The sequence below is a fragment of the Aspergillus ambiguus genome (assembly GCF_047715705.1).
Source record: "Aspergillus ambiguus strain CBS 117.58 unplaced genomic scaffold BDV59scaffold_6, whole genome shotgun sequence".
NCBI lineage: Eukaryota > Fungi > Ascomycota > Eurotiomycetes > Eurotiales > Aspergillaceae > Aspergillus > Aspergillus ambiguus.
In genome coordinates, this window is record NW_027395519.1 from 512,161 (window position 1) to 525,980 (window position 13,820).

Genomic DNA, 13,820 nt, shown 5'->3' on the forward strand with positions numbered 1-13,820 from the left:
CAAGGACCAGAAAGGAGTGTACAGGTGAAGGAATGTGGGAGATGCAAGAAATGACAGGGAAAAAACATATTCAAAAAATAAGGAATTATGCACGCTGCAACGGAAGTCCTTCGTCTCTTCTTTTAGGGGTTCGATGACGGTCTCATATACGCCGCTCAGCCTCGGGGAACAATCGCGGCGCCCATTATGATCCAGGAAAACATCAATGAGGAACAATGGAAAGGAAAGGAGAGGAAAAAAAAAAAAAACCAGGGAGCTGACAGATGCAAGAGGGAGTCGGCGTCTGGTCCTGGGGCGTATCCCACCCGTCCGCTCATCCAGGCACCGGCTTATTTTTTGGCTTTTTGGTTGGGAACTTGCCGCAGGATGTCGTCGAAGCTCATATTAGGGTTAAACCGACTGATCGGGCGGGAGGGCGGATCGATCGGGGCCACGCCCGCCGGGAGGGGAAGCGCCTCCAGACCCGGGTAGATGGAGTGTCGATGCTCCGCGCGGCTCCGGGCCGCCGGGGACGTGGTCCGCGGGATCGCGGGCGGCGGCGGCGGCGTCAGACCGTTGGGACTCAACAGCGGCGAGCCGGTGGCCACGTACTGTTGCTGCTGTTGCTGCTGGAGCTGCAGGTGCTGCAACTGCTGCTCGGCGGACGAACCGGCGGACGACTGGTGTCCCTGATACGGGGACGAAATGGAGGACTCATTGTCGTAGGGATCTTCCACGGTGGGCGGCGCGAGGATGGCGTCGGTTTCGGCCCACTGTTCGGCCATCCGCCAGCAGTGACTGCGCCGGTAGATGCCTTCCACCCCGTTGACCACGACATCGGAGGGGAGACTGACCAGCCCCGCTCCGCCGGCGACGCCGAACCAGCTGCGCGCGACCTTGCCGTCGTTCTGGATCCAGGGCGCGCCGCCCCGGGGGGCAATGCAGAGGAAGTATTCCACGCCGTTGGTGAACTTGACATCCTGCACGTCGACCACCAGCAACGGCAACGCCTGGATGACACAGTAGAGCAGGATCCACTGCCCGCACCGCAGATCGATGAGATCGTTGACGCTCTTGCCGTGGGCGCACCGGCGTTCGAACTGCATGAACGCCTCGATGAACGGGGTGGGGCGCAAGCTCTCGCGGGTGTAGGAGCCCATGAGGATGGCGTTGATGTCGGAATCCTTGAGCTTCTTCGACTTCTTCTTCGCTTCCTTCTTGGGATCCATGGGCTTCTGGTGGAGGGACTGGAGGGAGGGGTATTGCGGGATATCGAAGGGGATGGGCGGCTGCACCGGGGGGGTGGCCCGGTCGTACTCGCTCTCGACCTGGCGCAGGGCCCGGTTCAGGATCTCTTCGTAGGTATGGGCCTCGGCGGTGTCGCCGGCCATATCGAGGGTGCGGGTGGTCAGGGCGGTGCGGTCGACCAGCATGTCGTAGAGGTTGGCAAAATCGGTGTAGAGCTCCTTCAGGACCTGGCGGTTCAGGCCGCTCTCCTCGAACTGGTTCTTCTTGGACCGGGCCTTGGGCGGCCACGAGCCGTACTTCTGGCGATAGTATTGCATGACGAAGCGGCGGAACTCCATGAAGCCGGTCCGCCAGGCCTTGAAGCGGATGACCTTGCTCTCTTCGGCGGTGGCGGAGTTGGCGATGCCGGAGAAGACGGAGGGGAAGTCAAAGTCGTCGAGCTTGCTGTACAGGACGCGCAGCCGGGTATCCAGATCGATGAAGCCCCGTTCGAGGCGCTTTTGGGTGACGGGACTGATGAGGCTGTACTTGGGACTCCGCAGCTGTTTCAACTCGTCCAGCTTGCCGACGCCGTGGACGAAGCCTTCCAGGTACAGGGGGAAGAAGCGGAGCCGCTCGCCCAGGACGATGGCTTCGATGGTCTTCTCGCGGCTCCGGCGGACATCGGCCAGGTGGAGTTCATCGCAGTAGTTGCCGAAGCTGGTGGTCGCGGTCTCGCCGAAGTTGGAGCCGTCCAGGTTGGAGAATTCGAAGCGGGAGAGGAGGGTGGCCACGTCCATGAAGATGGAGAAGAGGGACGGGGATCGCGGGGTGGCGATCAGGGACTGGCCGAGGAGGAAGGCGAACAGGTTGCGGAACAACAGCAGGGTCTCGGTGTCCTCCTGGGAGATGCGGGCGTGGGGGCTGGAGACATCGCTGTTCAGGGGGATGGGGAGATAGAGGTGGAGCTCCGGACAGTCGGTGCCCAGGTCTTCGTCCAAGAAGGGGATTCGCCGGCTCCCGGAGCTGTCATTGTCGTTGTCGGCGAGACGATCGAGGGCGCCCAACGGCGGGGAGCCGCTCCCGAGGCCGGGGCTCCCCAGGGAGACGGACCGGGTCTGCTTGTCGTTGGACCCGTAGCGGGGGTCGGTCCCGCGGGCGAGGAAGTTGAGCGAGGGGGAATCGGCAAAGACGGTGGAATGGACTTTGAAGGACGGCGGGCGGCCGGTGTTCTGCGGGAAGAGGTAGACGTACGTGTCGCCGGCGTCATTCCACAGCTCCGGGACCTAAGGAGAACTGGGTTAGCGAGCTGGGCCGGGGCGGGGGGGTGGCAAGCTAACGGGAGCCGCTAGAACGTTCGGTGCATACCTGTTCGCCCCTCGCGAGAGGATCCAGATCATAGAGGATTTTTTGCTCCAAGCCGGCAATCCAGGCACTGGGGAGCTGGGGATTGGTCGGGCGGGTGTCGACGGAGCTGGCGCGTACGCGGCCGGGCATCCAACTGCGACGCTTGGAGGGGGTTCCCGGGCGGGAATCGGGGCCGGCGCCGGGGACGACGAGGCCGGCGGCACTGGCCGGACGACTACTACTCAGGCGACGGCCGCGACTCTGGGGGCGAGCATCGGTGGGCGAGCTGGGGGCACTGCCGGCGAGGTCCTGGTTGACGGAGAGGAGGGAGGGCGGCGGCGGCAGGGGATCATTCAGGGAGAAGGCGTCGTTGGGCCCGGCGGGCGAACGGAGGGAGCGCGAGTCGGCGGCATAGTCGATGGGATTGGAGACGAACCGCGCGGGCCGCGAGGAACTGCGGCGACGCTGATCGGGGGGATTGTGATCGGGAGAACGAGGGAACCCGGGGGAACCGGGGGAGGAGGGACTGGAGGTGTCTCTGTTGGAGCCCAAGGAGAAGAGGGAGGAGATGCGTTTAGCGGATTTGACGGGGGCGGAGAGCATTTTGCGGCATGGGGGAGAAGGACGACGGGGGGAGGGAGATGAGGATGAAGAGAGAGAGAGAGGAGGAGAGAAGAGAGAAGGTGAGAGAGAAGGTGGTGACGGTGAGGGTGAGGGTGAGGGTGAGAAGGTGAGGAAGGGAGAGAATGCAATGAGGCAGTCACGAAGAAAAGAATGTCAGCAGCGAAGAGAAAAGATGGATCGGCAGGAGGGATTCCGAGGAATGGTGGGTCTGCATAAGGATGATGCCAGATGATATGATTCGACTGGGACGGACTCTGTATTATGGAAGAGACGATATAAATAGAATGAGAATGGATAAAATTTGAGAGAAGAAGATCTCATAAAGAAAGAAGAAAGAAAAGAAGATCATATCAGAATGGTTTGGGGAGAATCCCATTGTGCTGACGGCAGGCCACTGTGCCTGGCTGACCCATGGATCCGATGAACCATCGATCGTTCGAGTAAAAATAACTACGGCGTAAATAGTACTCTGGATCGATATGTCATTCTATACATACTAATGTACACAAATCCGATGTACCTTGCCTTCGGGCCCTCCTCGTCTCTGAGGTGTCTCGTCACTGCCTCCTCCTCCGTACGCGGCACCAATCGATCCTACGGCCTCACGGCCTCCTCAGCCAACACCAACCGCCCAACCAACTCAGCCGCATCTCCAACGCTCTCAACTGCTCTCCCTATTCGATCCCCCACTTCCTCCCCAATCCTCCGTCGATCTTTTCCTCTTCCCACCCCCACCTCTCCCTCGTATCCATCCATACAAGAACCCAGATTCTCGCTCTGCACCAAGTCGGAGGGAGTCGGAGAGTTGGACCTCATCGGCGCACCGCAGCCCGTGTAACCCCCATGCGGGATTCTCGCGGATGACCAGACCAGATGGACAGACTTCGTCGGGATGGTTTGCTACGGAGTCCTGGACGCGGACTCTACACCACGCCCAACCAGAATCCATCCACGGTTCATCCCAAACTCCCAACGGAGGACGGACGATGATGAGATGATGGATCAGATGTCGGGACAGAGACATTCCGCCCACATTCTTCGCGGTCCTACCGAGTCGAACTCCCGAATGAATTAATCCCCCCGACCTAGAAAGCTTGGCGGGCGATCAGGTCAATGCGATCCATCCGCCCGTCCATCAGGAGATGAATAGCCTCCGTCGAAACCAGATCCTCCCCATGTCCCTCGCCCCGACCAGAGGATCCCAGGAGAAACCTGGGATCCCCGGAAGGAAAAGCAGGTCGCGACAGGAAACGCCTAAGAATGATGATCGCCTGGACGGCTCACGCGTCTCCATTCCAGGGGAAAATTCTAAAGCTCCTCCCGCAAGACACGCGCCCCTGCGAGTGTGCCGATGGCTGAAGGAGGCCAAATATGTGATAGGATGGGGTATTTAGAGACTGTCTCGCTCGTTCAGCAGCCTCCTGCTCTCATTTCTTCTCGCTCTGTCGCTCGGCTCGTCGTTTCAACCTCGTTTCAGCGACTCCTGATCGGCCATCCCGCCGCTCTGATTGGACCTCGGGGCTTTTTAGTAGATCTCCTATAATTCATCGTCCAGTTGATATCCACCAACCCTCCTTGCCCTGCTGCTCTCCCTTCTTCTGCTTTTCTCTTCATCCGTCTTTCTGCATCTTCGTTTCTTGCTTCGTCCTTCCTTCTTTCCGTTCTTCTCTTCGCTCTTTCTCGGTGTCACCTGCCGCCCTCACCGTCCTTCAGTGCTGGTTACTGAAGCCTCCACCTTCGTTCATCCATTCCCCTGTCCTCTTCTCTGCCGGTCAGAGTCGCTATCTAGACGATGGCCTCCTTTCGCACCGTCCTGGCCCTGCTCGTCGCGCAGGTGTCCCTCTTCCTCACGGCCGTCCACGCCGTACCCACCCCAGAGGGACTGGATCTCATGCCCAGAGTCGCCGCGGCCCCCTCCGAGTATTGGGTAGCCTCCATTAAGCGCCAGGGGGCGGTGGCCTTCGGAAACAGCACCGACTACAAGGTCTATCGCAATGTGAAAGACTACGGTGCCAAGGGTAAGACATCCCCGGATCGCTCTCTCCATTCCTTCCCCTAAACATCAACAGGTGATGGTTCCACCGATGACACCGCCGCGATCAACAAGGCCATCGCCGATGGAAACCGCTGTGGTCAGGGGTGTGACTCGTCCACCGTCACGCCCGCCCTCGTCTACTTCCCCGCGGGCACCTATGTCGTCTCCAAGCCCATCATCCAGTACTACTACACCCAGATGGTGGGCGATGCCCTCAACCTGCCCGTCATCAAGGCCGCCGCGGGCTTCGCCGGCATGGCCGTCATCGACGCCGACCCCTACACCGACACCGGCGCCAACTGGTACACCAACCAGAACAACTTCTTCCGCGCCATTCGCAACTTCGTCATCGATCTGACCGCCATGCCGCAGGGCTCGGGAGCCGGCATCCACTGGCAGGTCGGCCAGGCCACCAGCCTGCAGAACATCCACTTCAACATGGTCAAGGGGGGCGGCGACGCCAACAAGCAACAGGGCATCTTCATGGACAACGGTTCCGGCGGCTTCATGAGCGACCTGGTCTTCAACGGAGGCAACTACGGCATGTTCCTGGGCAACCAGCAGTTCACCACCCGCAACCTCACCTTCAATGACTGCAACACGGCCATCTTCATGAACTGGAACTGGGCCTGGACCTTCAAGTCCGTCAGCATCAACAACTGCCACGTCGGTCTGAACATGTCCAACGCGCCCCAGAACCAGACCGTCGGCTCCGTCCTCATCCTCGACAGCCAGCTGACCAACACCGCTACCGGCGTCGTGACCGCCTTCACCGCCGACAGCATCCCCACCGGTGGCGGCGCCTTGATCCTCGACAATGTCGACTTCAGCGGCTCCAAGGCCGCCGTCGCGGGCGTCGACGGACACACCATCCTCCAGGGCGGCTCCGTCGTCTCCAACTGGGTCCAGGGCAACGCCTACACGCCCTCCAGCGGCGTTCAGAAGCGTTCCCCGGAGGTCGAAGTCGTGACCGAGACCGTCACGGAAACCGTCTCGGTCTGTCCCGCCGGTCAAACTGCGCCGGCCGATACCGTGGTGCCGACCTCCGACCATACCACCGACCGCGTCGTGTTCCCTCCCCAGGGCACCCTCTCCCAGCCCGGCTTTGACTCCACGGCGCCTCAGCCGACCGGCCCGAGCAAGCCAACCCAGGGCGTCGTTACCAAGCCCACCCAGGTGCCCAACGAACCGCAGTCAACCAACAAGGCCACCGCCCCCGTGGAGACCGTCCCCGCGCAGCCTTCCCACGCGCCATCCGCCACCGCCGCGGTCAGCCACGGCGGCGCGCAGTGCTCGACCAAGAAGGTCACCAAGACCCGGCTGCAGACGGTGGTCCCCAACCACGGCAAGCCCAAGGCCCTGCTCGCCGACGGCAAGATCTTCGAGCGCTCCAAGCCCCTCTACGACGACTACGCGGCGTCGAGCTTCGTCAGCGTCAAGTCGGCGGGGGCCAAGGGTGACGGCCAGACGGACGACACGGCCGCCATCCAGAAAGTGCTCGACCGCGCCACGGACGGCCAGATCGTCTACTTCGACCACGGCGCGTACATCATCACCGACACGGTCAAGGTCCCCAAGAACATCAAGATCACCGGGGAGATCTGGCCGCTCCTCATGGCGCACGGCAAGAAGTTCGCCGACGAGAAGAACCCCATCCCGATGCTCCAGATCGGTGAGCTTGGCGACCAGGGCTCCGTGGAGATCAGCGACCTCGCGCTCCAGACAAAGGGACCCGCCCCCGGCGCCATCCTGATGCAGTGGAACGTCGCGGGGGCCGAGCAGGGATCCGTCGCCATGTGGGACACCCACTTCCGCGTGGGCGGCTCCGCGGGCACGGAACTGCAGAGCGACACGTGCTCCAAGACGCCCAAGCAGACGACCAAGCCCGACCCCAAGTGCATCGGGGCGTTCATGCTGCTGCACATCACCGAAAAGGCCAATGCCTACATCGAGAACGGCTGGTTCTGGACGGCCGACCACGAGCTCGACCTCCCCGACCACAACCAGATCAACGTGTACAACGGCCGCGGCGTGTACATCCAGAGCCAGGGCCCCGTGTGGCTGTACGGCACCGCCGCCGAGCACAACCAGCTGTACAACTACCAGGTCACCAACGCGCGCAACGTCTTCATGGGCCTGATCCAGTCCGAGACCCCCTACTACCAGGCGAACCCGAACGCCCTGGTGCCGTTCACGCCGCAGGCGTCGTGGAACGACCCGACCTTCGAGTCGTGCACCACCGACGGCTGCCGCAAGGCGTGGGGTCTGCGCGTCATGAACACGTCCGACCTGTGGGTGTACGGCGCCGGGCTGTACAGCTTCTTCGAGAACTACGGGCAGACGTGTCTCGACACGGAGTCCTGCCAGGAGAACATGGTCGAGGTGGACTGCTCCGACGTGCACATCTACGGGCTGAGCACCAAGGCCAGTGTCAACATGATCACCTCGTCCAACGGACAGGGACTGGTGCCGGAGGACGAAAACACCAGCAACTTCTGCTCAACCATCGCTTTGTTCGAGCAGAGCTAATTGGTCCTGTCACTCGTTATTCCTTTGTTTTTTTTTTAAGGGTCTTTTTTGCGTTCTTATACAATCTTGCCCCCTTCTCCTGCTAGTACATATTCTATCGGCATGGTTGGATCTAGATGGTGGCGGGTGGGGTACATGTGCTAGGAAGCTGCAGCGAGCGGGGGGTTTTGCATAGGAGCTATGTCGATATTAATATTACTTTAGATTTGAGGTTTTATATCGTGTATGATGCGTAGTACGCGGTCGATGTGGATTGTAATTGTGCGGGAACGGTAAGGCTCGTGCAAGCTAGAGCTCCTTCTTCAGGAAATGCTCCGGCTTATGGGTCGTCTCGTAGTCCACATGGACGTAAGCGCGCTCGACATCCGGCAACGACTCGAGCTTGATCTGCAGCTCCTCGGCGACGTCGTGGGTCCCGCGCAGCGAGTCGTTGGGGTCCATGACGATGTCGACCTCGACGAGCAGGCGCGGGCCGGAGGTGTAGGCGCGCACGGTGTCGATGGCGGTGATGAAGGGGGAGTGGGTCATGGCTGGGAGGGTTAGATTCTGATCCTAGGAGGCAGGCAGACCGGAAAGGCGGAGGAGGGGGGGAAATACAGATATAAGTGATCAGCTGCTGCATCTTGGTGTCGGCGGTGACGCCGATCAGCAGCTGGAACTCATGGTAGGCGGTGTGCAGCCAGAGACAGCTGATGAGGACGGAAAGGATGACGGCGCCCATGGGGTCGATCCACCAGCGGAGCTTGCTGCCGCCGACGGAGGTGAGGATCCCGAAGCCGTTGATGAAGAGGTCGTTGCGGTGGTCCTCCCAGAGGATGCGGATCTGGGAGACGTGGTTACGGAGGGCGAAGCAGTAGACGAAGAGGGCGAACTTGGTGCAGAAGGCGACGACGACGGCGATGACGGAGGGGAGGTGGAAGGCGCCGGTTTCGGCTTGGGAGCCGGCGGCGAGCTCGCGGATGGAGAAGGCGATGAGGATGAAGGAGACGGCGGTCATGAGGAAGCAGAAGCAGATGTTGCCGGCGGTTTCGATGCGGGCCTTGCCGGCGGGGAAGCGGCGCGGGTCGACGCGGTTGACCGCCTTGTTGCACAGCAGCAGGGTGAGGTTGGACATGGGGTCGAAGATGGCGTCCGCCATGGTGGTGAAGAGCGAGAGCGACCCGGACGCGATCGCCCCGTAGAGCTGCAGCACCGAGAGCACCACGTTGGCCGCGAAGCTGCCGTACACCGCGATCTTGTACTTGAGCTGGTTGTTGGTGGACACCTCGCGCGCCGCCCGGACGTGCTCCTCCACCGGCTTCAGCATGCGCTCGATGTTCTCGTTCTGCGAGTGGTAGAACCCCTGCAGCTGCTGCTGTTTCGACGCGAGCCCCGGCGTGGGCGCCACGCTGGGCGTGCAGCGGTCGCGTTTGCGGCCGCTGTTGGCCCGCGGCTGGATCTGCGAGATCTCATGGGCCGATTTGAGTTTCGACGCCAGCTGGAACGGGTCGTTTTCCCGCGTGTACCGCGGTGGGGGCTGGCCTTCCTCGTCAGAGGTGGTGTGAATGCGGTGCTGCGGGGAGGAAGGCTCCAGCGCGGTGCTGGTAGCTTCGTTGTAGTTCATTGCGGTGAGCAGAGATGAAGAGATGGAGAGAGACAGAGAGAGAGAGAGAGAGAAAAGGGATAAACGGAAAAAGTGGCAGTGCTGCTTATCTTATCTGATGTCCCGTGATCCGCAAGAGATCGACCGTGCAGCCAATTACGTGCCGAGCGAGTACTTCTACTTGCATCGGGACCAGACTTATGCAAGCAAGTTATTTTTAATAGTTGAGGCTGCTCAACATAACAAACACCTTGAATGAGTCCTGGTTCGAATGGAAGTAATTCGTCGCAACGATCTCTCCCAGCCCGAGCTTGCTTGCCAGGGCTATCAGTTTGAACCCAGTTCGGGCTCAGAATGCTTCATGATATGAACGGCGCATCGAGATCGAGACGAGAGACGTGTACGAGCCCTGTGCAATATCAGAGGGAACAGAGAAGCAAGGGGTGAAAACTATATCTAGAAACTTTGTCAGCGGTGTCTATGCCGCGTTGTATGCGTTTGTTCCAATATATTCTCACCTTTTCTGTGGATTTCTGTCGATTTCTGGCCGGGCGTCACCGTTATAAGTCTAAGGCTCATACCTAGAATCTGGACCGCATTGATCTCCAAACCTGGAGGACATCCTCGGGTTAAGAAATATCAAGCATGGTTTGTGTCGTGATGGCACTTGGGTCTGCGAGGGTATGCAAAGAGGAAGGCGATCAGATTTGTGTCTCCCGTCCTGATGGTTCCAGACATCTTCGGTTCAGGCCTGGAACCGGCTTCCCCGTACTCACGTGATTATAATTAGACATACTTGATTCGCTTTCTGGGCAAAACCGTTTGATCTTGCATCACCCTCAACACATATAGTTCGGAATGAATCATAACAGCATGGTTTATACTGCCTAAAGACATGAGAAACAACGAAAAAGTGTAGGTGAAGCCGGTGACGGAAGACTGTGACCACAGACTTGAATTCAATTCTCTACTAGTACTTGTCTAAGCATACAGCTAAGTGCAAAATCAGCTTTACTGCCCTATATTCTCTTCTTGATTCTGGGACCCTATCGTCAAGGCACTAGTTTGAAGAATGGGTGCATCATAGTGAACCAGCCTGTCTTCTGCCACAAGTCCGAATTCACGTGACTGAGAATATGAGGCTGAAGGCGTGTTTCCCCGCCCAGACAGAACGCAGTCGACACCGGAAGAATTCAGATCTAACGACGTTAGCTCGGCGACTGTGATGGTAGATGCGCTGCCTATATTACGATGTCGGATCCAAAAACCTACACTGTCGGCTGGATTTGCGCTATCACCACTGAGTATGTTGCCGCCCAGGCTTTCCTGGATGAAAAGCATGAGGGCCCGGACTATTTACCACTTCACAACAAAAACGACTACACTTTAGGTAGAATCGGAAGACACAATGTCGTAATTTCCGTTTTGCCATTCGGTTCATACGGTACCTCTTCGGCGTCCCGAGTCGCTGAGGATATGTTACATAGCTTTCCTAATGTTCGAATCGGTCTGATGGTTGGCATCGGTGGTGGAGCGCCGAGCCCTAAACATGACATTCGCCTTGGAGATATTGTGGTCAGCATCCCGCTTAATGGCCAAAGTGGCGTGATTCAGTACGACTACGGTAAAACGATACAAGGCCAAAAGTTCCATCTCACCGGCTTCCTCGATCAGCCCCCTACCATCCTCCGTGCAGCTGTTAATGGCCTTCAGGCCCAGTATGAGATGGAGGGCAATCAACTTGAGGAGTCAATTCGTCACGCTCTTGAGAAAAAGCCACGGCTGCGGCAAAATTATAAACGGCCCGACCAAGAAAGCGATCGACTTTACCAGAGTCAGGTCGTTCATCCAGCGGAAGGCGGATCAGATTGTGCTACGCATTGCGGAGATAGTCCGACCAGTTTAGTCTTGAGAGATCCACGCTCTGAGGATGACGACAACCCGGCGATTCACTATGGTTTGATCGCGTCGGCCAACCAGCTAATGAAGGATGCTCTGATCCGCGATAAATTTGCCGCGGAGATGGGTGTTTTATGCTTTGAAATGGAAGCGGCTGGGCTGATGAATCATTTCCCATGCCTTGTGATCCGCGGTATTTGCGACTACTCCGATTCACACAAGAATAAAAAATGGCAAGGGTATGCGGCAATGGTCGCAGCAGCGTATGCGAAGGATCTTCTGTGCCGAATAATTCCTCAACACGTGGAGAGAGAAGAGAGAATCTTAGAAGTCCTCAAACCAACTATTGACCATATGGCTAAGACTATAGATAGGATCGACCATAGTCTAACTTTGGATAGACTATCTATTGCGACTGAAGCAGGGTTTGATTCGTTCTCCAATCGAGATGAAGCACACTGTCTTCAAGGCACAAGGGCCGAGCTCCTCCAACAGGTAATGGAATGGGCAACGTCACCGAACCAAAAAAGTATCTTATGGTTAAATGGTATGGCTGGAACAGGAAAATCCACAATATCTCGAACGGTGGCAAAATTGCTCTACAATATCAACCGTCTTGGGGCGAACTTTTTCTTCAAGAGAGGGGAAGGGGAGCGAGGGAACGCTAAGAAGTTTTTCCCGACGCTCGTAAAGCAACTGGTAGTGAGGATATCTGGTCTGAGCTCTGGTGTGCAGAAGGCACTCCGGAACGACCCTGGAATTGCGTCAAAATCACTCGGGGAGCAGTTTGACAAACTACTCCTTCGACCGCTTCTCGATCTTGACCAACCCGGCAGGCGAACTCTAACGCCTACGGCTGTGATCGTGATCGACGCTTTGGATGAATGTGAACATGATCCAGATATTCGAAATATAATCCGACTGCTCCCTCTTCTACAGAAGACACACACGGTTCGCCTTCGGGTATTCTTGACTAGCAGGCCAGAACTGCCGATTCGCCTTGGTCTCTCAGAGATCTCGGATCATGATCATCAGGATCTAGCGCTTCATGAGATCTCTGACAGGGTGACAAAACACGACATATGTTTATTTCTGAGGGAGCGATTTATGAAGATAAGATCTGATAGAAATATTCCTGAGGGCTGGCCTAGCGATGATGACATCCAGGATCTGGTTGCTATGTCAGCCCCGTTGTTCATCTCTGCCGCTACTGTGTGTAGGTATATTGAAAACTCAAAACAGGAACCCACAAGACGCCTTGCGCAGCTACTCCAGGACCAAGCTCGATATGTAAAGAACATGGACAAAATATACTTACCAATTCTCACGCGACTTCTCGGTGATGAAGAACGTGATGAGTTAGAGAAGGAGCAGCTCTTGCAAGAGTTCCAGAGAATAGTTGGAACTATTATCCTCCTTGCTATTCCCTTCTCCGTCGATACACTCTCTCAGTTCCTTGGCATCGAGACAGAGCTAATTAGAAACTGTCTAGATTCATTTCAGTCTGTGCTAAGTGTGCCCACTAATCGAGTCCTGCCTGTGAGGATTCTACATTTGTCATTTCGAGAATTTTTAGTCCAATCCAATGGCAAATTCCGAGTGGACAAGCCAAAAAAGCATAAGGAAATTGCTCTTCAATGCATCAAAACCATGCGAAGTCATCTGAAGAAAAATATCTGCAACTTAGAAAGTCCTGGCACGTATAGGGCAGACATTGATGCTCGATCTCTCCGCCAGCATTTACCACCAGAGCTTGCGTACTCTTGTCGCTATTGGATATACCATCTCGAACACAGCCTGGTTCTATCTCCTGAAACTGAACATATTTTATTCTTCCTACGGGAACATTTTCTGCACTGGGTGGAAGCAATGAGCCTACTTGGTCTTGCATCGGAAGTGATAGGGATGCTAAACCGTGCCCAGATGATTATGCCTGTAAGTTTTGCGAATAGTCCTATATAATTCACTCTAATATATATAGGATGACGGACATGTCGCATTATCCAATTTTCTCCAAGATGCAAAGCGTTTTATTCTTAAGAATCGCCAGATAGTCGATGAGGCCCCTCTTCAGGTTTATTACTCAGGACTTATATTTGCCCCACGAAAGTCAATAATCCGTAGAACCTTCAAAGCAAAGTTTCCTACTTGGCTATGCCAGCTACCACGAGTTGAGAAAAGATGGAGCGCGGAACTACAGACTCTCGAGGGACATGATGGTTCGGTCCGGTCAGTGGCCTTCTCACCCGACAGCTTGCTACTGGCGTCCGGCTCGGGCGACCGAACAGTGAGACTGTGGGACCCAGTGACAGGGGCGCTACAGCAGACTCTTGAAGGTCATGACGATCGGGTTAGTTCTGTGGTCTTCTCATCTGACGGTCGCCTACTGGCGTCCGGCTCCGAGGACAAGACAGTGCGGCTCTGGGATCCGGCAACAGGGATGCTCCTGCAGACTCTCAAGGGTCATAACGGTTGGGTCAGTTCCGTAGCCTTCTTACCCGATGGCTACCTACTAGCGTCCGGCTCCGAGGACGAGACAGTACGGCTCTGGGATCCGGCGACGGGACAGATACAGCAGATTCTCGAGGGTAACGATGA

General features: G+C 57.1%; 4 protein-coding genes across 4 annotated transcripts in view; 2 read left to right on the forward strand and 2 right to left on the reverse strand.

Annotated features, from left to right (window-relative positions):
* Positions 1-329: 329 nt before the first annotated feature.
* On the reverse strand, positions 330-3,156 carry BDV59DRAFT_199739 (uncharacterized protein; the record flags this gene model as incomplete). Its single annotated transcript, XM_073693423.1, has 2 exons — positions 330-2,492; positions 2,575-3,156. The coding sequence occupies 2 exons, from the start codon at positions 3,154-3,156 to the stop codon at positions 330-332; spliced, it is 2,745 nt and encodes a 914-aa protein (XP_073550515.1).
* Positions 3,157-4,845: 1,689 nt separating this feature from the next.
* On the forward strand, positions 4,846-7,901 carry exgO (exo-beta-1,3-glucanase Exg0). Its single transcript, XM_073687223.1, has 2 exons — positions 4,846-5,195; positions 5,247-7,901. Exons 1-2 carry the CDS (start codon positions 4,970-4,972, stop codon positions 7,739-7,741), a joined length of 2,721 nt encoding a protein of 906 aa, XP_073550516.1. The 5' UTR covers positions 4,846-4,969; the 3' UTR covers positions 7,742-7,901.
* Positions 7,886-9,653, reverse strand: BDV59DRAFT_143840 (cation diffusion facilitator family transporter). The gene is made up of 2 exons (XM_073687222.1): positions 8,339-9,653; positions 7,886-8,271 (listed from the first exon to the last, which is right to left on the reverse strand). The coding sequence occupies exons 1-2, from the start codon at positions 9,342-9,344 to the stop codon at positions 8,030-8,032; spliced, it is 1,248 nt and encodes a 415-aa protein (XP_073550517.1). The 5' UTR covers positions 9,345-9,653; the 3' UTR covers positions 7,886-8,029.
* A 921-nt stretch (positions 9,654-10,574) lies between these two features.
* BDV59DRAFT_191665 (uncharacterized protein) overlaps positions 10,575-13,820 on the forward strand; it is a gene marked incomplete at both ends in the record, with an annotated part of 4,398 nt that continues 1,152 nt past the window's right edge. The window contains 4 exons of the mRNA XM_073691932.1: positions 10,575-11,924; positions 11,958-12,434; positions 12,465-13,157; positions 13,204-13,810. Of these exons, the coding sequence (XP_073550518.1) occupies positions 10,575-11,924; positions 11,958-12,434; positions 12,465-13,157; positions 13,204-13,810 (3,127 nt within the window). The remainder of the gene's footprint in view (positions 11,925-11,957; positions 12,435-12,464; positions 13,158-13,203; positions 13,811-13,820) is intronic.

Coding starts and splice junctions, on each gene's coding strand:
- exgO (XM_073687223.1), top strand. CDS start 4,970: ATGGCCTCCTTTCGCACCGTCCTGGCCCTGCTCGTCGCGCAGGTGTCC. Junction 5,196..5,246: donor GAAAGACTACGGTGCCAAGG/GTAAGACATCCC, acceptor AAACATCAACAG/GTGATGGTTCCACCGATGAC.
- BDV59DRAFT_143840 (XM_073687222.1), bottom strand. CDS start 9,344: ATGAACTACAACGAAGCTACCAGCACCGCGCTGGAGCCTTCCTCCCCG. Junction 8,272..8,338: donor GCAGCTGATCACTTATATCT/GTATTTCCCCCC, acceptor TAACCCTCCCAG/CCATGACCCACTCCCCCTTC.